This window comes from Osmerus mordax, chromosome 22 (genome assembly GCF_038355195.1).
Source record: "Osmerus mordax isolate fOsmMor3 chromosome 22, fOsmMor3.pri, whole genome shotgun sequence".
Taxonomy (NCBI): domain Eukaryota; kingdom Metazoa; phylum Chordata; class Actinopteri; order Osmeriformes; family Osmeridae; genus Osmerus; species Osmerus mordax.
The window spans coordinates 1,495,146-1,516,791 of NC_090071.1; the positions used below are offsets into that span (position 1 = coordinate 1,495,146).

The 21,646-nt window shown below is 48.4% G+C and overlaps 1 protein-coding gene across 1 annotated transcript in view; it reads right to left on the minus strand.

The window, feature by feature from the left end:
* Window positions 1–8,642, minus strand: part of prox1a (prospero homeobox 1a) — a 16,348-nt gene extending 7,706 nt beyond the window's left edge. The window contains exons 1-4 of the mRNA XM_067260941.1: window positions 8,292–8,642; window positions 7,564–8,121; window positions 5,785–6,984; window positions 2,120–2,227 (exon numbers count right to left, since the gene is read on the minus strand). Coding sequence (XP_067117042.1) covers window positions 2,120–2,227; window positions 5,785–6,984; window positions 7,564–8,121; window positions 8,292–8,642 — 2,217 coding nt within the window. The remainder of the gene's footprint in view (window positions 1–2,119; window positions 2,228–5,784; window positions 6,985–7,563; window positions 8,122–8,291) is intronic.
* Between the last annotated feature and the right edge of the window lie 13,004 nt (window positions 8,643–21,646).

Here is a 21,646-nt window from a genome sequence, read left to right on the forward strand (position 1 = left end):
CGACAGGTTGGTTTGGGTCCTCCAGGGTTTCTCTGCAGCAAAGGAAAAGAACAATCCTCACAAATGGGATTTAGGATTAGGCCGGATTAATTTTGATTAAATATAATCTAGTAATCTATGCAAAGAATCGCTCTGGTTCTTGTGGGATTAATTGTGATTAGATCTCAATTAGAAGTAAAGTCTAAAACTGATAATCATGTAACAACATGATCTTAATATTGTGTGTGTAAAATAGAGAGAGTACAGTTTCCATACATTAGGCCAAGAATATTGTACTTAGAAGAATACACGGACGATGTGATGCACCCAAAACAAAAAGTTGCATGAACGTTGTCTTTGAAAATAATTTAAAAAGATCAAATGTAATTTAACTGAAGGAGAATTTAAATATGGAGGATTAGCACAACCAAGTCGAGGGAAGTTTGATAAATCAGAGAGGGGACACACCCAGGACCGTACGGAGCAAGGCAGGGAAGAGGCAGGGTGGAGGCAGGGTGGAGTCAGAGCGGAGGCAGGGTGGAGGCAGGGTGGAGGCAGGGTGGAGGCAGGGTGGAGGCAGGGAGGAGGCAGGGTGGAGTCAGAGCGGAGGCAGGGTGGAGGCAGGGTGGAGGCAGGGCGGAAGCAGGGAGGAGGCAGGGCGGAGGCAGGGTGGAGGCAGGGCGGAGGCAGGGTGGAGGCAGGGAGGAGGCAGGGCGGAGGCAGGGTGGAGTCAGAGCGGAGGCAGGGTGGAGGCAGGGCGGAGGCAGGGTGGAGTCAGAGCGGAGGCAGGGTGGAGGCAGGGCGGAGGCAGGGCGGAGGCAGGGTGGAGGCAGGGAGGAGGCAGGGCGGTGTGTTGGTAGTGTGTTGACGCACCGCGCGTTGTGTAACCCTGTGATGTCACTAGCCATCTTCCTGAGGCCTGTGCGCAGGTACGCTCGCTTAGCAACCCGCTGTCCGGGGCAACACTCCTCGGGTGGGGAGCCGTGGCGAAGGATGCGACATCGCCGCGAGGAAACGGTCACCGTGGATACGGGCCCGAAGGCAGCTGGTGTGTGTGTGTGTGTGCGTGGTCGTTTGAATAATGCGTCCTGAATCTGTCAATGCATTCAGAAGGCCGTATGCTCCTGAACAACACCAAAATACAGTAAACAATCCTCTCCTTTGTTTTAGGGGCTTTACCCATGTAGTGGGTTTCATTTGTTTGTTTGCCCCCCCCCCATCTCTCATCCATTCCCTTCATCCATCTCGCCCTCCTCCTTCTCTCTATCCTGTCGCATTCTCAGACCACCACCCCCCACACCACACACACACACACACAAGCCTGCAGCAACAGTTGGAAGCTGTTTCCATTGGGTTAGGGTCGGGGGCAGTTAGAAACATCATAGGCCGTCCAGAACAACTCATAATAATCTTAAGGGTTGTGTTTGGTTTGTGTGTGTAACACTTATACGCATCATATTGTTTGCGCGGTACATGTGTGAGACAGGCACCAATGAGTGAGAGTTTGTGAGAGAGAAAGTGGGGTTTTAATGCCCCCCCCCTCACACACACACACACTCGCTCCCCCACACACACACACAAGATTAAGGCCAGTTATTCTAATTGGTCTACAAAGAGCTGACGGGCTGCTCTTCTGTGCCCCATCTGTGCCTAGCAACACCACACACACACACACGCGCACACACACTGTAACAACACAACACTAACACGCAGTAAAATGACAGGAAAACAGAGGCATGATCAGGCTATCAGGAGGCCAGACTCACACAGACAGGCTGAGGTCACAGGGCACAGGAAGCAGGGAGGAGGAGATAAGAGGGAAAGTGGAAAAATGACCGAATGGAAAGAATGAGAGAGCGGAGGAATGATAGCGAGAGAGAGACAGAGATAGAGAGACAGAGAGATAGAGGAGAGAGACAGAGAGAGTGAGAGAGAGAGACAGAGATAGAGAGACAGAGAGAGAGTGAGAGAGAGAGATAGAGAGACAGAGAGATAGAGGAGAGAGACAGAGAGGGAGAGTGAGAGAGAGAGAGAGAGAGAGAGAGAGAGAGAGGGAGAGAGAGAGAGAGAGAGAGAGAGAGAGAGAGAGAGAGAGAGAGAGAGAGAGAGAGAGGGATAAGGGACAGGACAGAAGCCTTACCTTGACGTCTGAGAAGAATATCTTGAGCATGTTGGAGGAGGGGTATCTGGTGTAGAAGAACATGAGCTTGGCCTTCTTCAGGTGGTTAGGAGACAAGCCTTCCTGGATCTGGGCAGGACAGGGTTAAGGAGCAACGATTCGCTTCCTTCACTGTGCTTTGGTGTGTGTGTGTTTGGGTGTGTGTGTGTGTTCCCGTGTCTAGGGAGGATTTGAGGCTAATCAGAATGTTGGCAATTAGATTTATGTGCACACGCAAACACACACACATCACGTACACACACAGAGAGATGATGAGAGGCTTCTACCACAGCCAGGAAAGGTGTGTGTGTGTGTGTGTGTGTGTGGGACCCAGCTGTGCCTCCTCTCTCTCCATGTTGCCATTTCCCGGCCACATTAACAGCTCTATAATCTATCAGAGGAGACGGGGGGGGGGGGGGGGGGGGGGCAATCAATGAAACCCCCACAAGGTCAATTAACAACCCCCCCACCCACTTCTCACACACACACACACATAGAAGGGTGAAAACACCCAGGAGACCTGCGACAGATAGATTTGAGGGAGGGGAGGTGGGGAGGCAATGTATGGGGATGGGGCAGAGAGGTGGGGGTGGGTGGAGGAGAGAGAGAGGGGATGGAGACAGAGGCGGGGAGGCAGACAGCGAGAGCTGCGGAGGAAGACCGCGCAAGCGACAGAAGAAGAAGAAGAGAGGAAGTCCCGGGTTAGCAGTTAGCACGACTTGTTAGCGATAATCTGTCACAACAGTCTGACACTCACAGGGCTGAGAAGCCGTGTGTGTGTGTGTGTGTGTGTGTGTGTGGGGAGGGGATGTGTTTGTGTTTGACTGGGTGTGAGTGTGTTAGTGTGTTGGGGGGGGTTCTTTTGTAAGGCAAAACACTGTTACCTCACAACTGAGTCATCCTACCTCCTCTTTCCTACAAGGGAGACTCATTTTTCGTAGAAATGACACACACACGCGCGTGTGCACACACATACAAACACACACATACAATAACACTTTGCCAATCGTGCCTCAGCTCGGATCAAGGTCGAAAAAGGGAATAATGCCCAAATAAATATGAAGCACTCATAGGGAGGGTGTGTGTGTGTGTGTGAGGATGGGTATGGAGTGTGTTGTGTGTGTGTGTGTGTGAGGATGGGTATAGAGTGTGTTGTGTGTGTGTGAGGATGGCTATGGTAGCTAAAGGGAGCTCCTGAATAAACAGCACAGCTGGGGATGGGATGTTCCCTGTCCCCCCCCCCCCTCTCTCTCCCCCTCCTCACCCTGCCTGTTCCCTGTCCCCCCTCTCTCTCTCCCCCCCTCCTGGCCCTGCCTGTTCCCTGTCCCCCCTCTCTCTCCCCCTCCTCACCCTGCCTGTTCCCTGTCCCCCCCCCCCTCTCTCTCCCCCTCCTCACCCTGCCTGTTCCCTGTCCCCCCTCTCTCTCCCCCCTCCTGGCCCTGCCTGTGTGTGTGTGTTACACAGGACAGACAATAACAGCTGAAATCTGACCTATCTGCCAGGTGTACAGGACAAGGGCAGGGGGCAGGGACACGGAGGATAGGAGTGAAGAGAGGGAGAGAGAGAAGGGAATGGTAAGGGAGGAGTGGGGGAGGGTTAGCACATCCATAAATTAATGCTGGACATCTGCTCAGTAACATAAAGGATTACAGAAACACACAGACCTGAGGATGGCTGTGTGTGTGTGTGTGTACCAAACGGAAAAATACAAAAGTGAGGAATGATTCCTCTTAACCCCCCCCCCCACACACACACACACACGTGGGCGAACATGAGATGACCTACAACAGAACTGGAGTATTGGAGTGTGTGTTGAAGTTTCCCTGAGGAGAATGACTGTCCTGTTGTTGTCTGGCTTGTGTCAATAGTTTTGCCTTCCAGCCTCCCTCCCTCACCTGACAACAGATCTTCCCTGCGATAAGCTCACAAAACAACCCCCACACTGCAGGTTACACAGGCTACTGTGTAGGTGTGTGTGTGTGCACACTCTTGTGTGTTTTTATTTCCTTTGGAACCCTAACTTAACCCATTTCATGCAAATACCCAACTGCCAGCAAGGCTATGCTCCTTGGGATGCAAAGAGGCTGTGTGTGTGTATATCTGTCTGTGTGCATGTGTGTGTCTCTGTGTGTGTCTCTGTGTGTGTCTGTGTGTGTGTGTGTGTGTGTGTGTGTGTGTGTGTGGGCGGTAAGTGTATGTACAGACATGCTGTTGTATGGATGAAATAAACATCTAACTCTTTAACTGCTCTTTGATAATGACCAGCAGCCTTGTCTCATCTCTGTAGCACCTGCTCTCGCTGGACTTGGATTTGAAAGTCCTGTTTTTCTGTTCACTTTGTTCTTCAAACGTGTGAGTGTGTGTGTGTTCTGATGCTGTGTGTGTGTGCTCCAGCACAGTGTGTGTGTGAGAGTGTGTGAGAGAGAGAGAGAGAGAGAGAGAGAGAGGGAGAGAGAGAGAGAGAGAGAGAGAGAGAGAGAGAGAGAGAGAGAGAGAGAGAGAGAGAGATTATCCTGAACACAGTGTACTGGATGGGATGAGCCTCTCAATATGAAAGGTTAAGAATGAAAGATAAACAGCTACCTGCAAAACACCTGCCAACATGAGCCGACCATGAAAGAGAGAGAGTGTGTGTGTGTGTGTGCAGGACACATGGAAAACTGAGTAGCACGCACACACAAACAACTGGCAAAACAACTGCAGTGTTTGTGAGTTATTTCGTCTGTCAACACTATCACTATAACTGAGGATCTATGGACGTCAGCGAGACCGAAAAAACAGGAGAGGATACAGCTGTTGAGGATGACTGCTGTTGAAATCAATTATACGACTTAATTACGTCTCAACCAAGTGTAATGTAACGTATTACAAACTGAGGGAAAGAAAGAAAATCTAGAAACATTATTTTCTTAGAAATCCCATGTCTTTGTGCCCCTTCTGTCTCTGTCCAGGTTAGTAAGGACAGCCCTCACCCTCACATCCCTTTCTGTCTTTGAAACATGATTAGCTTTGAGCTGCTATGTACAAAGTCTTACCTCACACACACACAGACACACACAGACCATGAAATATGATTTGCTTTGAGCGTTTATGTACAAAGTCTTAATGATGAAAGAGGATTTGAACAGCGCAAGTGTGTGTGAGGACAGGAAAGATGGAGTGAGTGTGTGTGTGGGAGAGAGCGAGAAGGGGGGAGGTTCTCAACACCTCAGAGAACCACTCCCTACTGCTTGAAAGCTTGAAAGGCTGGAGACCAGCGTGCGACCTGTTTAATCTTCCCCTTGCAAGACCCGCGCGAACCTTTTCATCCCCCCCCTACCAGCAGAACACAGGGGTTGAAGCAGGAACCAATTAATGAAGATTAATGGAAATTAAGGACTTTCACAGTTAGTACCGTGACTGCTACTGCCACCAAGATGTTTCCGAGCAACAGGCTAGTGTGTGCCAAAGTGTGTGTGTGTGTGTCTGAAACTGAGTGTGGGTGTGTCGGTGTGTGTGAGACTGTATGTGTGAGGCTCCCAGGCTGATGTGAAACAGAGAAGCTGAACTGAATCTGTTTTTAGTTCCATATGCCATCGAACCACACACACACACACACACACACACACACACACACACAGGGTCTCCACTACGCTTGGTAAGGATACAGTGCTGCCGGAGTAGGGTGAGATGTCGCTCATGTCTTGGAGGTCTCCACACTCGGACTTGATGAGGGACAGGGACAGCCCCTCGCCGCCTCCTCCGTGCTGCGACGGAGAGCTCTGCCTCAGGTGGTGGTGTCCAAGATGGCCGCCTCCGCTCACCGCCATCTTGGTTCTGAGGATCATGGTTTCCCTGGAGAGGTCCAGGGACTCTGGGGAGGAGCGTGTGTCCTTCCCCCCCATGTAGGCACCTCCGTGGTGCCCCAGGGGGCTCTGGAAGGGGTAGCCCATGAGCGGGAGGGGAAAGGGGTGGCGGAACGAGGGGGGGCTGAAGCCCAGGGAGGCGGAGAGAGGGGAGGGGTGGAGGGAGGGGTGGTGAGGGTGGGGCTGGGGCAGGGAGGGGCTGGGGTGCTCCGCGCCGCTCTTCCTGACCACCAGGGGCAGCGCCTCCGTCTGGTCGTTGGCGGGCGGGACGGCGCTCAGACCCCCGAACGAGTCGAGGGGGCTGGGAATGAGGACGTCGCCAAAGCACTGCAGTCTCTGATTGGCCGAGTGGAAGTTGGGGCTGTCTCCGTTCAGGCTCATGTTCATGGTGAGGCCGGGGAAACGGGAGTCGGGGGTGAGGCTGGGCAGGGGTTGGAAGGCCTGGGGGGCGGAGGTGTTGGGGGGGCGGTGGTGCTGGTGGCTGGCGGGGGGGGCCTTGGGGGAGGAGAAGCCCTTGACCACAGTGTCCACCACCTGCGACATGGCAGAGTTCAGTTCCTGTTTCAGGGTCTCGGCCAGCTGCCTCGCCCCCGTGTGTGCGGAGCCCTTGCCTCCCCTCTCCCCCCTCCTCCCCCCGTCCACCTTCCCCCTCACTGCCTCCCTCTCCTCCTCTTCCTCCCTGCCTTCCTCCCCTTCTCCGTCCAGCAGGGCCTGTTCCCTCAGCAGGGCGCGCGCCCGGTCCAGGAACAGGCCCGGGTCCAGCTCCGACAGGTCGTCCTGGTGACGGCCGTCTCCTCGGTGACGGTTGCCCCCGGCGGCGGCGGTGGAGGAGGCGTTGTTGCGGTCCCTGTGCCTCTCCTCCAGGCCGTCGGAGCGGATGCTGTCCTCTGATAGGTTGCCATCCTCGTCCCTCTCTCCGCTCTCCTGCTCTCCGCTCTCCTCCTCCTCCGTCTCCGAGTCATAGATCTGATAAAACTTCTCCTGCAGCTGACGAAGCTGCTTCTGCAAGCACAACCATGTCCAGCATGTCACTACTGATAACACTATACCGTATGTTAGGTAGTGAGTGACTTAGCCATTGAGTTAGCTAGTTTGTCAGTGACTTAGTCAGCTAGTGAGTTAGTGAGTTGCCTATTAAGTTAGCTAGTTAGTCAGTGAGTTAGTTAGCTAGTGAGTTAGCTAGTGAGTTAGCAAGTGAGTTAGTGAGTGAGTGACTTAGTTAGCGAGTGACTTAGTTAGCTAGTGAGTTAGTGAGTGACTTAGTTAGCTAGTGACTTAGTTAGCTAGTGAGTTAGTGAGAGACTTAGTTAGCTAGTGAGTTAGTGAGAGACTTAGTTAGCTAGTGAGTTAGTGAGTGAGTTAGTGACTTAGTTAGCGAGTGACTTAGTTATCTAGTGAGTTAGTGAGTGATTTAGTTAGCTAGTGAGTTAGTGAGTGACTTAGTTAGCTAGTGAGTTAGTGAGTGAGTGACTTAGTTAGCGAGTGACTTAGTTATCTAGTGAGTTAGTGAGTGATTTAGTTAGCTAGTGAGTTAGTGAGTGATTTAGTTAGCTAGTGAGTGAGCCAAACAGATGGTCATACCTGCATGTCTTCCAGCTGCAGTTTGAGCTGGCGTCTCTCCTCCAGCCTCTGCTCCTGGCGAGCGCACACCAGCTGTGTGAAGCTGTGCTGCTGCTGGGGCAGACGCTGCTTCCGCTTGTTCTCCCTGCATCCGTCGCCCGGCCTGGAGCCTGGGGGGCTGGGGGCCTGCTGCCGCAGGGGTGGGCTCTCCCTCACCTGGCGCCCCCGCTCCCTCTCCCGCTCGCGGCCCTCCCCCTCGCGCTCCCGCTCGCCCGGACGCAGCGACGCCACGCAGGGCGAGTGGCTCATGCCCCGGATGATGTTCTCCACGCGGGCGCGCTTGGCCCGCAGGTGCTCGTCGGAGAGGCGCTCCAGGTCAAAGCTACTGAGAGGCGGGTGCGCGGAGAGGGGCGAGGGCCGGCCGAAGGGGGGCGGCCCGGGGGAGAGGGGCGAGGGCCGGCCGAACGGGGGCGGCCCGGGGGACAGGCAGTCCTGGGGGCTGTCCCGGTCCCTGGAGGAGCTGCTGCAGGCGTCCTCCGCATGGATCTCTGATCCTGTGCTGGACAGACCTCCGCTGCCCTGCGACGGATCGAGGGATGAAGAAAAGGATGAATGAATGATTGAGTTACGGAGGGGACATATACACATATTTACGGTATTGTTACCACTCTTCAGTGGTCATAAAAAGTATTTATAATAATATAATTGTGTGTGTGTGTGAGTGTGTGTGTGTTTGAGATACTCCCTACCTGGAACCCCCCCTCGCTGCCTCCATTCTTCCCCATGTTGCTCTTCAGCAGCTGGGAGATGATGGTGGCCCCTGGGAAAGGCGTCATGGCGTCCTCGTAGGAGTTGGCCCTCTTCAGGAGCTTCCTCAGTACGTTGGACTTCTCCCCCTCCCCGTTGGTCCCCCTGTGGCTGTGGGGGACCAATGAGCAGTCTCCGTCCTGCTCGGCCCCGTGCGATTGGTTCATGGCGTCGAGTAGTGTCTCTCTGGCTTGGGCGAAGATCACACCGCCCACCGTTCTCTTCACCCCAATGTCCACGCGACGCCTCTTAGTCTGTCTGCTTAGGAGGGAGCTGCTGTCATGATCAGGCATCACGCAGGGCAGCTAGAGAGGCATGCTGGGGGGGGCCTGAGAGCCGGACACACTGAGAGGTGCACTCTGGGAACCTGGCCAATGACAAGAGAACAAAAACACACACCAAAAGAATTCAGTTCCTCATTCTGAATGCACACGTACTGTACACACACACACAAGGCACACACACACACAAGGCACACACACAAGGCACACACACACAAATGTACACACGTTATGTACGCGCTCACAGATGAAAGCAATGCTGAAAATCACTCCATTACGCCACGGGAATCAAGGACGAGCGCGAACAAACGCTCAAAAACAAGGAAAATTGAATAAACACGTTTCCTCAGTCTGTCAGGTGTATCTACTGACAGACTCTGTAACGCCGTGTCAGAGGATACACAGAGACCTGATGGCTTTAAAGCCACACTGACACAGAGGAGGACTATGGTATCTATGGCCCTCTCTCTCTCTCTCTCTCTCTCTATCTCTCTCTCTCTCTCTCTGTCTCTCTCTGTCTCTCTCTCTCTCTGTCTCTCTCTCTCTCTCTGTCTCTGTTTATATCTCTTTTCTGTCTCTCTCTCTGTCTCTTCTGTCTCTCTCTCCGGCTGCGCTGACCCAAATCCAGGGTATAGAGGCAGGGAGGCCCACAGCCACAGCCTTCCCAGGGGGAAGGTAGAGCTACTGTAGCCAGAACCCTCATCATCGGAAAGACTCGAAAAATGAAGAGATTTCAGTGGTAATTCCATTTCAGTGGTTTAGGAGGGATTTGGGTTTCGATAAAGATGCAGCAATGGATGTTGTTGCTCCAAGCTGACATCAATCTAGTGGTAGTAGCCATGTCGAAAAAGAGTAGCGCTTTATCTTGAGGAACAGGACTGATCCTAGGGACGGATATCAGACTAATGTGATTACTCTGATTGAGATGCTGGTAGACTTGATGAAACTGAAACGCAAACCATGTCCCGATTGAAAGCCTAGAATAATCTCTTTCCCTGGATGGATTTTGATCTGTTCGGAAAGCCGAACTTGAGGTGGGGGGGCCGTGGCAGACAGACACACCACGCAAGGTCACTCGGATCCAAGCACTGAGAATGTTCCTTGCTGGGCGAGGGAGTTAGGCGGCTGAGCGGTTAGGGAATCGGGCTAGTAATCTGAAGGTTCCCAGTTCGATTCCCGGGCATGCAAAATTATGTTGTGTCCTTGGGCAAGGCACTTCACCCGACTTGCCTAAGGGGAATGTCCCTGTACTTACTGTAAGTCGCTCTGGATAAAAGCGTCTGCTAAATGACTATATGCAACCACGCCACAACACTTCCTGTTTAAATGGCCTAAATAATTATACATCGCAACAGAATAAAACAAGGGAAAACATTTATAACCTGTGAGAAAGAGTAATTTGTGTCTCTAGAACTATCAGAGTTTGGGGTGAATATTTGTAAGCAGTTCACAGCCTTTGAAAGTGATATACTCCCGTAAGATAGTGGCATTGAAACAAATGCAACTTTATTCAACACATCCCATGCAAAGCTGCAGCGGAATGTAGAAGTGAGGAAGGGGGGTTGTGATTGGCTGTTTGGAGAAAGCGTGGGACACTATTGGTGGTTTGGAGAAAGCGTGGAACACTGGATGGAAGTCCAACAGTGACCTAATTATGCTCTCAATCACATGCCTCTGGTCTGGTCTCTGTTCTGTTATCTGACTCTAAACACACTCACACACACATAGAAAGAAGGCATGCAGGTTGTGTTGCTCCCGCTTGTTTCCGCTCTCTCACATACAGATACACCCCTCCACACACACAACAAAGTACAAAAAATATAAATGACATGTTGTACAGGCCTATACTGGGTTGCAAATGCTGATTAAAACATCCAAATTGTAAAAAAAAAAAAAAAAGATTCAGATAACAAATCTTCAGCATTGAATTAAACAGCAAACAATTCATGTGCACATAATGTACACTTAGACATGTGTAGCCTAAGTAAGCTTTTACAGCTGGTGAAAACAAACTGATTTTAGCCTACCAGAATATAACAAGAGGATCCCATTACATTTTGAAGCACTTTGCGTAGATTACCCCAGTGGTTGTAAGGTTATATCTTAACATAGATGAAGGAGATTTCAGAAAGTAAAACTCGTTAGCAAATACAACAATGGGAGAAAAGAAGAAGATTAACAGAAGTGGCACAGTAAGATGGAAATTCTTGAGGTTAAGTTTAATTTTCTTATGAAAAAGCAACTGTAATAGCGCTACAATACTGTTAGTCTACTAATATCACAAATACCATAGAATAAAAATGTCTTCATTAGCCTATCCAGACAAGTGGAGTGGGATAAAAAACTATATTTTTGCCAAACTAAACATTCACAAGACTGCAACACAGGCTAAGAATTATATTCGTGAAAATAAAGACACTTTTTGTATAGATTTTTCTGCACCTGCCGTCACGGGTGTGTATGCTTACAGTACAAACCTATATGCGCATCACGCGGAGTAAACTGACAGTCCACTTTTCACATAAAGCATAACTGACATGGTAAAAAACTGAAGTGAAAACATTATAACGACCACAAACCATAAACTTAAATTTAAAAACAGCAGCCCAAAGCACACCAGAGCCTTAAAAGTGTTCTTTCCTATTAGCTGAACAAGAGATATGAAGACCAGAAAAACGACAAAACGTTAATATGTAGTATCTATGCTAAATCAAGAGACTAACTAGCCTAAATGGTGCGATCTAACAAGATAAAGTTTTTTTTTTCACAAGGGGAAGCAGAATTCAAACTAGAGTCTATTTGACATACACATCCCAAAATGTATCCGTTAATTTAGTCAACTGAGCATGTAAAATAGAAAGCCTAAGTCAAATAACCAAGAACAGACACCTGAAACATGGAAAACAACGTCTTTAAATATGAACTTGTGGCTAACGATATTTAGCCACAAGTTTGCAATCAACAGTCTACTTTTATAAAGTTTTCTTTCCTAACTACAAAACTAGTCTACCAAAAAAAAAACATGAGTAGGTACTCACTGGCAAATTCGGACGTTTTAAAACGACGTTGTTATCCGTTTGAAGGAAAAAGAAAACGTAATGAAGGCTCTCTAAATCACAGGCCACCTAGTCAACTGGTTCGGTTGCCTGGTCGAACGACCGGGAAGGTGGAAGTCCAATCTAATCAGTCTCCGGCTTCAAACACACTGAGTGGTCGCAAACACAAGCTACCGCGGAGCAAAAGTGCGGACATTAACACACATGACTGGCTACTTACTCCGTGGTTGAAATTTGAGCTTGTTTTGCAAGTCGTTTCGTTTCAAAATGACAACAGACCGGGTTTGTCAGTCGGATGATGATTATTGTAATTTCTCAGTGCTCGGAACGCTAAAGGAGAGAGAGACAGAGAGACTGGCAGAGAAAAGGAGAGAGAGAGACAGAGAGAGAGAGAGACAGAGAGAGAGAGAGAGAGATAGGGGCAGAGAGAGACAGAGAGAGAGCGAGCGAGCGAGAAATGACAAGTGGACTCTTTTGCGCCGCTCTCCTTCCGCGAGAGGGAATGTAGAATGAGTCTCTCTCTCCAAGCTGAGCTGCGCGAGGTTGGAGCGCTCGCGGACCAACAAGAATCACTTAAAGACGCAAGTGAAGGATGCGGGAAGACGCAGCGTCATCACCCGGAGTGATGTAACGCTCGCACCTGACCAATAAGAGACGTCCGTTGGATTTTGATGGACCACAAAACACCTTGTCTTCAAAGCGGGGAAGGAGAGGATAAATGCTCCAACGGAACAGAATCCTGCTCCCTTACAACAGCTAAGAGAGGGGGCATACCCCAAGTAAGGACAATGATGTAGCCTAGCCTTTATGAACGGCCATTCTACATTTTACTTCTTAGTTTGGGTTCCTTCTAAATGGCCAAGACAAGGGGTCTGTCACCTTATGTACTATCTAAATATACCGGACTGTTATCCATGGTGTGCCCCTCGGTAACCTTGGTTACTAAGGAAGTTTATTATTTAAGTGTAGGCAATCTACATGGGTCAGTCAGTCTTTTATATAAGTCTAAACAGGTCTGCAATACAGTAACTTCCAATACAGAGGAAGATATGAGTAATTTTACAACAATTGTAGATTTAGTTTATGTCATGTCAGTGCATTGGTTATGATATCTGTCATAGTCATTTCAAATAAACTATTCTCCAGACGTCATATATTTTACATTCATACTTTACTCAGAGTTATTGCAAAAAAAAAAATCGTATATTTTGCTTTGTCCCTTAGAGGTATCATCGTTTATTGGCTTCTGCCCGCGTGAGCCAAACGCGCAGCCAAGTGTTTTTCTCTTGGTAACAGCTCGCGCGCTCCGGAGCCGTAGTCTAAGATCATCTGTTCGCTACGAACCTGTTAGAATTGAGAATCGTGATTTGCGATTTGTAATACGCATAGGTGTCAAACAAAACAATTGGGCAATAAACATTTGCATTCAATTTGTATGGTCTTAACTGCTCTTTTGAAGAAAACGGACTTTCTTATAGTCTAAATTTGGTTTGCCACGCTGTTGCCAAATCAATAACTGAGGCAAGTCTTTGTCACATCTTTGCAATGAGCAGCTTTGTAATAAAATGCTATGGACATAATAATATTATCAGCGGTAGTCTAACTCAATGCTGACGTGTTAGCTTTTAGTTACAGTAGTAGGCCTAGCCTACATTCAAATATTTAAGTTTTGTGTTTTTTCATGCCATTGGATTTGATGGAATTTCTCAAATAACTTGAGGCCTGTGTGTCACCTTCGCTCAGAAACAGTTTGATGTTTTTGTCATTACTAAACTAGCGTGTCCATGTGAAGCCCATCCAAAAACGCGTACATTTACTGAAGAATCCAAAGGTAGAATTGCCCATAGAAACAGCTCATGCGGGCGCGCGTCCTTTAATCACACAGACCGTCATTAGTGAGGTATTTGGGTCATCATGATAAATTCCCCACAGATTAAAAACATCCTCTGAAATTATGGATTTTTATGCGCCACATTTGAAAAAAAAATCATTAAACCATTCCATTACTTATTTTGGTTTAATACAATACACTATAGCTTAGTCAATGCCCATTTAACTTGCGGATGGCAGATACAAATCTTTTTTATTTTATTTTATTTTCTCAATATTAGATAATGTCTCTATTTTACATTTATAACTGTAGACATTTCTGTAGACAAGTATTTGAGCATTGTCTGAGTGTAGTAGGCCTATTATATTCTGATAGTCTTTTAGTCTTCGAATTGTGGATATAGCCTATTAAACTATTAAGAAAAGTGTAAGATCGATCTTCCATATGGTGCCGCAATTATATTCAGCTTCCCGCATCGGTTTTTATTTTTACATTACCGAGTAAAATATTGTCGGAATCCTTTTTGTCATTGGCCTGGTGACAACCTGAAAACGGATGCCTGCACAGTTACCGAATAAGCTACACCGGAGGGTGACCTGAAAAGTTTGAGTGTTCTCGTGGAATTTAGATGTGACCGGAAAACGTCACTATGTTAGCCTCTTGATTTTTAAAGCTTTGTTTAATTCCACTTCAAAATAATAGCGCAAAGCAGTAGAAGTGTTCGGCATACGAAAATTATATCTTTTATTTTTGGAGGATGACGGAATCCGTCAGAGCTGCAGAATATCCGCCCTCTCATCCTGCAAACCTTTATGAGACAGAGGATCACGGACGTTTTTCCATGTCAAAATCAAACACTTATTATGTTTGAAAAAGTAATTGTTGGTAAATAATGTCCTGACCTTGTGTTCATGTGTTTCCAACTTGTAGGTCTATGGTTAATTATAAATTAGGCGCAGTTGGATTTGTTTTGGGTATTTGTAATACTACAGAACAAAGTAGGCTACATAGGCCAATTACACGTTTTTAATTATCGACATGACGAGTTTGTTTTTATAGAACAGTTGCGTTTTTGTATCAATATTGTTGTAATTACCTACTTTAATAGGAAATTAAATATAATTGCCGTTTGTAACCCAAGGTGTGTTTACTCCTACATCACCCTTGTCTGGATTGCAGCTGTTTTGTTCCTGTCCTTTTCTGCATATTCATCTCTGCATATGTGTCTGTTTGAGAGTGTGTGTGTATGCCTGCATATGTAAATGTGTGTGTGCGTCGCAACCAATGTTTGTCCGCCTGCCCGCCCGCCTGTGTCCAGCTCTCTTCCACCTAACACAGGTGGCCAGTCAGCTAGAACAGACCCAGTTTGTTCAGCGGATCCATAGCTGGTCTGGAACAGCATGAGGTGAGGGTCACCTTACACAGTCCACAGCTACCTAGCACTGGGGTTTATTCTAATGGTTAATCACTGCTGGAGTGAGACAGGAAAACAAGTTTGAAATACACCCTGTGAGCCCCCAGAGGAGTCTGAACACACACACACACACACACACACGTGCGCAGACACGCATGTGGTCACCTCGTAACACCTATCTGTTTGTTCCGGCACCTTCACAAAGGAGATGACACAATGTTCCTGTGTAAACTAATCTGTGCTCAAGAGTGCTCAACACTTTCTTGCACAGAATGAGTAGCTGAGCACATTGGCGTCGGAGCATAAACACATTAGCTATGCAGATGGCGGAGATGAGACGAGAGCAGACAAAGCAGGGAGAGGAATGTGGCCCACTTTAAAGGTCACTACCAGATGGGGGTCAGAGTTTCTCCTACTGATCAGAGATAGGTGCGCAAACACGCACAAAAAGGTGTGCACGAACGCACACATCCACACCACACCACACATACAAACCTGTAAACATTTTAGTCAAGCACAGACAGACGCAGAAAACACACCTACGAGCGTGCATGCACACGAGCGTTCATGCGTACAAACACGGACACTCGCTCGCACAAACAGACGCAAACCCCCCCCCACACACACACACACACACACACACACACACACACACACTTTGCTCTGATGAGAGAGTATCCCATCCAGGCAGACATAGTTCCAGATGTGGGACCTCCTCTATAAGGATGCTCTCTTGGTCTAATGGGACCACAGGTGTGTGTGTGTGTGTGTGTGTGTATGTGTGTGTGTGTGTGTGTGTATGTGTGTGTGTGTGTGTGTGTGTGTGTGTGTGTGTGTGGTGGGGAAAGAGGGGGGTCACAGCCTCCCATAGTCTTGCTTTCTGTCTTATCCCATATGGCAATTTTTCATCGCGTTGAGTGCAGATGCAACCATGTAATTTTCATGGATCTCACAACATTCGCAATATTTAGCTATAAGCCAAATAAGTACACCAGGGAAAGTGAAGTAGGCCTGTCCCAGAAGATGCATGGCATCATGTCAGGAAGCTGAGAGCTACCTCCAACTATCCTGATGCCACCATGAAAGAGCCTCAATATCAATTTTGAGTAAAATAGCGAGCTGCGCTAGGCTAGGCTCTGTACCAAAATGGCCTCTCTTGCAGACTGGACAAAGTCTTTATATGGAATCAGGCTGAAGACTAAAGGGATGTACAGATGGAGGTAATGAAGGAGAGTGGCGAAAGGAGGGAATAATGAAGGTATTGTTACCACTGTGGAGACACGAGGACGGAGGGATGGAGGGATGGAGGGATGGAGAGACGTGCCTGCCTCCCTTTTTATTTTTCAGTCTCTCTGGCATTTCCATCAAGATTGCTATTATTCAGGACATTAGCAAAGAAGAGCTAAAAGCTCTTACTGCTGAGGAGGGTGTAAGGGTCCTAGCTGAGAGCAAGACCCGAAACGCACACTCACACGTGCACGCGCCAGCACATACACTCACACAGGCACACACAGACGCTCACAGTCGCACGTACACTCGTTTCGCGGAACAACATGCAGCACAGACTACTGTATTTCCTCAAGTTGGGCACAAGTCTTTTTTTAGCGTCTACTTAGCCAGTTACTTCCGTTCATACAGAATGAAAACGACAGGCAGTGATATCAATTGGACAACATCATAATGGTGTTTTGTATGGCGTCTTGCTAGTCCGAAGGATTTACGTCGAGCTAATGTTTTAATGGTTACAGGATGTGGCTACAATGGTCGTTGGCAGCTGAGAACAGAAACTAGATTTAGAAAGAAAACACAAATAATCCATCACAGGTTATCCTGACCCGAGTTTTACGCCAAAATATCTTCTCACTTAGTTGTAATTATTACATGAACTTGGAAAGGTGCATGGTTTCCAGCTTTTATTTCCTCCTCTCTACACATAATTATTCGAAAAAAACATCCATTAAAACCAATACTGGACTTCTTGTGTCCGTTTTTCAATTTTCTATTCTCTTTTCAGAAACCCTAATTCATGCATTTTCTCTTTATCAGACCGAGTTGCATCCTCATGTATTTATTCATGCTGCTCTCAGATGGACTCTAGATGGACTCTGTTGAATAGACAGACTGGGCTGGATTCTCTGCTGTATTGTGTTGATTCAGACTGAAGGTCTTAATCTAGGCCTGCCATTACCCACACAGAGGCCCAGCCAGCCCCCCTCTCCCCTGCAGTCATGCCCAGCCTCAGAGGCCCCCTGGTGGGTCAGTTGGCAGGCGAGACTGTGGTCTTGGTCTGGGCCTTGGCCTGTCGCCCTGCCCTGGTCCTCCATCCTGCGGGCCCTCACCACCCGGGTCCCAGCCCCAGTTCAGAGCCCCTCTTCTGGCCTGGCTGAGCCCCTCGGCCCCCCTTGGCTCCTGGCCGAGGCGAAGGTCTTCAGATGGAGGAGCAGTGGAGTGAGGAGAGGTTGAGAGGGTAACAATGCTATCAGAGTGTTGGCGTTCGTCTGTCTCTGAACCTCTCCTTTGGTACACACACACACACACACGGCAGCATTCAGCTTTTCTGTGTGTTTGTGGTTATTTATCACCGCTCCTCACACACGGAGCAAAAAAACAAAAAGAAGAAGAGAAGAGGAAAAAGCTAACAGATAAGGACAAACAGAATGAGAGAAAAGGGGAATGGGGGGGGCGGATGACAACCCAGAAAATAGAGATAGAACGGGGACCAAGAGAGAGACAAAGGAGATTTAAGGGAGGGTGGTGCAATTAAGAGAGAAATGGAAATGGAAAAACAGAAAAAGAGAGGGAGAGAAAGAGAGTGAGAGGTGTTGTATCAGTCTGTTGGACGGAGAGATGGTGACTTTGTTGAAGCCCCTGGGTCTCCATGGAGAGAAAATCAACATGTTTGTTTGGACCACTTTCATCACTGGCAAACAGGGGAGCCAAGAGAGAGAGAGAGACGAAGAGCAAGAGAGAGAGAGAGAGAGAGAGAGAGAGAGAGAGAGAGAGAGAGACGAAGAGCAAGAGAGAGAGAGAGAGAGAGAGACAGAGAGAGAGAGAGAGAGACAGAGGGACAGAAGAAGGGGAGAGGGCGAGGGAAACAGGGGGAGGCAAAAAAATATGATAAAACAAGAGGAAAAAACAGGGATGATAAAGAAGGGAGAAAAAAGGCTTTTGTCTTTCTCTAGATGCACTGATCCTGTCTTCTTCTTGTTCTTCAGTGTTGCACAGTTAAAAACACACAAAGACACTGGGTGTTTTTGGCCAACCCTTACGGGAAATACAATACTGTCCACATATCTGAGTATTTTAATCAAACCCTTCGGAGTAAGCGAAGCAATCCTACTGTGGACTGGGAGACAGATCAAGGTCTGTCTCGATCTGACAGGATAAACTTTCTACAGTTAAAATAACTATGAATGAATACATTTACTGTAATAAAAAAGAAAAATATTACTGCATGACTAAAATCATGAAGTCAAATGATTTTCATGTAAATCAAGTGTTTTTAGAACATGAAAGTCTACTTTTGAGTACTGCAAATTGTTTGAACTGTGACAATGCTGTCCTTGAAGGTAAAAAAAACAGTGCATGATCATTTGAGTGATGAACAACTATGACATCAGAGTCTGCATACGGATTAACGTGTGTGTCTGTGCATGTGTGTGTCTGTACATGTGTGTGTCTGTGCGTGTGTGTGTCTGTACATGTGTGTGTCTGTGCGTGTGTGCATATGTGTGTGTGTCTGTGCGTGTGTGTGTGTGACAGCTCGGTCAAGTCAACAGACCATCTTTAATGACAATCAATTAGGACGACCTCTTATTTCTTCTTCTACTAAACCACAATTATGCTTTATTATTATTTACCTATTTTATTTCTCTTAACTAAGCATGCGAGGAAGCCTGGGGTGATACTTAAAGGGTCGTCCCTGCCCAGGCCTGAGAAGGAAGGAAGTTTCAACAGTAATGGCTAATTAAAAAATCTAAGTTCATTCTACCTGAAACTAATATGTCTAGAAGGAAGCCAGGATTGTCTACTCATGTCTGTAATGATTTCAAATCAGGATGTAGTTGATGATTTTAATGATAGATCACAATTTGGAATACATTTGATTGTGTTTTTCTGTGTATATTTAAGTTATTTCTGTTTCACTATTGTTTTACTGTTTTTCTGTGTATTTTTAACCCTTGTGCTGCCTTCGGGTCACATGACCCAAAGGTTCATAACGAACCATCATTGTGTTTACCCAATTTTACCCAATACAAAAACAAATACAAATAATTTTCTTTTAAACCTTTGCAATGTGGGGGGTCTGAGACAGCCCAACGGTTAAAAGAAAATGCTTCACTTTGTTTTTGTCGCAATACGACGGTGGGTCACAATGACTGATGGGTCAGAATGACCCGAAGATAACACAAGGGTTAATATTTATTGCCATACAATTATACATCAGTACCATTTTAGCGCCACAGTGTAAAGTATCATTTTATATATCTTTAGTTAGTTATCAGTGTTTAATTGAAGGCCAAGCCATTGTTTGTTTCTTGAAAGATAATCATCGATGTACTATCACTAATAATGTGATGTGTGATGCGTGATGTGTGTCCACAATCATCACACTCAGGGGCATGGTCATAGTCATCTTCCTCCTCCTCCTCCTCCTCCTCCTCCTCCTCCTCCTCCTCCTCCTCCTCCTCCTCCTCCTCCTCCTCCTCCTCCTCTCTCCCCATCCTCCTCTCCTCCTCCTCCTCCTCCTCCGCTGTCCCTTCCTCCTTCTCCTCCTCACTACCACCGTCATCTTCATCACCCCTGGTCTTCCAGGCCCCAGGACTGTCTGGAAGCTGTTCCCCAGACGAGAGGCACCGGGGCAGGGCTACTGCCACACAGCTGAGAGGGTACTGGAGGACACAGCTTTTAGGAGCCGGCCACTCACACCAGTACCTCAGTCCTCCCCTCCTTCCATCCCCTCCCTCCCTCACCCTGTCACTCCCTCTTCATTACTCCTCCTCTCCCTCTCTCCCCTTTACCCTTTCCTCTTTGTCTGTCCTCATCCCTCTTTCTCCCCACCCCCCCACCCCCTGTTCTTCTTTTGGTCACTGTCCAAGGTGTCCATGTCATACTCTTGTAGCTGTGTGCGGGTGGGGGAGAGCTGCCATTGGCCACTCAGTGGTTGTCCCAGTGGTGGGAGGGGAGGGCGAAAGGAAGGAGGACGCTCACTTGACCTGAGGCTTGTCACGATCCATTTGTAAAAAAAAAAAAGAGAGGCGGGGGGTGGGGGAGGGGGAAGTTGGGGAGAGGGGTGAAAGAGAGAAAGTGAGGTGTGTGCAGAATGTGTGTGAGTGTGTGTGTGTGAGGGTTTTTCGAAGGAGAGCGAGAGAGCGCTGGTGGACTCCACGCTGGGCGTTCTCAGTTGGACTTGGCCAGACTTGGTCTGAGGGGAGGAGGGTGGAGGGAGGAGGGTGGAGGGTGGAGGGTGGAGAGAGGAGGGTGGAGGGTGGAGGGAGGAGGGTGGAGGGAGGAGGGTGGAGGGTGGAGGGAGGAGGGTGGAGGGAGGAGGGAGGAGGGTGGAGGGAGGAGGGAGGAGGGCTGCTCCGACCCACCGCCCGAATCCCCGTCGTTCATATTTCATCTCTCTACAGGAGGGGGGGCGACGAGGGGGGGTCTCTTTCAAACAATAACCTTTCCTCACACCCTCACACCTCCCCTGCCACCCACCCCCTTTACTTCACACACACCCACCCACCACTCCCCTCATCCCACCCCTCCACTCCTCACCCCTCCCTGCCCCCATCTGCTCCCCTCTACCCTTTCCAGACCGCTCTGTGTGTGTGTCCTCTGCTTCCTCTGTGGAGGTCCTGATGTTGGTGTGATCCACCAAGGCAGCACCTCTTCCTGTGTGTGATGTGTCTGTTCCTGTGTGTAGTGGGTCTGTTCCTGTGTGTGCTGTGTCTGTTCCTGTGTGTGGTGTGTCTGTTCCTGTGTGTGGTGGGTCTGTTCCTGTGTGTGGTGTGTCTGTTCCTGTGTGTGGTGTGTCTGTTCCTGTGTGTAGTGGGTCTGTTCCTGTGTGTGGTGTGTCTGTTCCTGTGTGTGGTGTGTCTGTTCCTGTGTGTGGTGTGTCTGTTCCTGTGTGTAGTGGGTCTGTTCCTGTGTGTAGTGGGTCTGTTCCTGTGTGTGGTGTGTCTGTTCCTGTGTGTGGTGTGTCTGTTCCTGTGTGTAGTGGGTCTGTTCCTGTGTGTGGTGTGTCTGTTCCTGTGTGTGGTGTGTCTGTTCCTGTGTGTGGTGTGTCTGTTCCTGTGTGTGGTGTGTCTGTTCTGTGTGTAGTGGGTCTGTTCCTGTGTGTGGTGTGTCTGTTCCTGTGTGTGGTGTGTCTGTTCCTGTGTGTGGTGTGTCTGTTCCTGTGTGTAGTGGGTCTGTTCCTGTGTGTGGTGTGTCTGTTCCTGTGTGTGGTGTGTCTGTTCTGTGTGTGGTGTGTCTGTTCCTGTGTGTGATGTGTCTGTTCCTGTGACAGGCTGAGGTCTGACTGATGCTCTGACTGACCACTCCTGACACACTCCTGTTGATGGATGTGCGCTCAAACAAAACAGCTGCCCAGTTGGTTTTGTAAAGATTATTTGTGTGTGTGTGTGTGTGTTAAAGATAGAAAGAGAGTGTTTGTGTGTGTGTGTATGTGTGTGAGACAGGGAAAAAGAGTGTGTGTGTTTATATGTGTGTTTACGTGTGT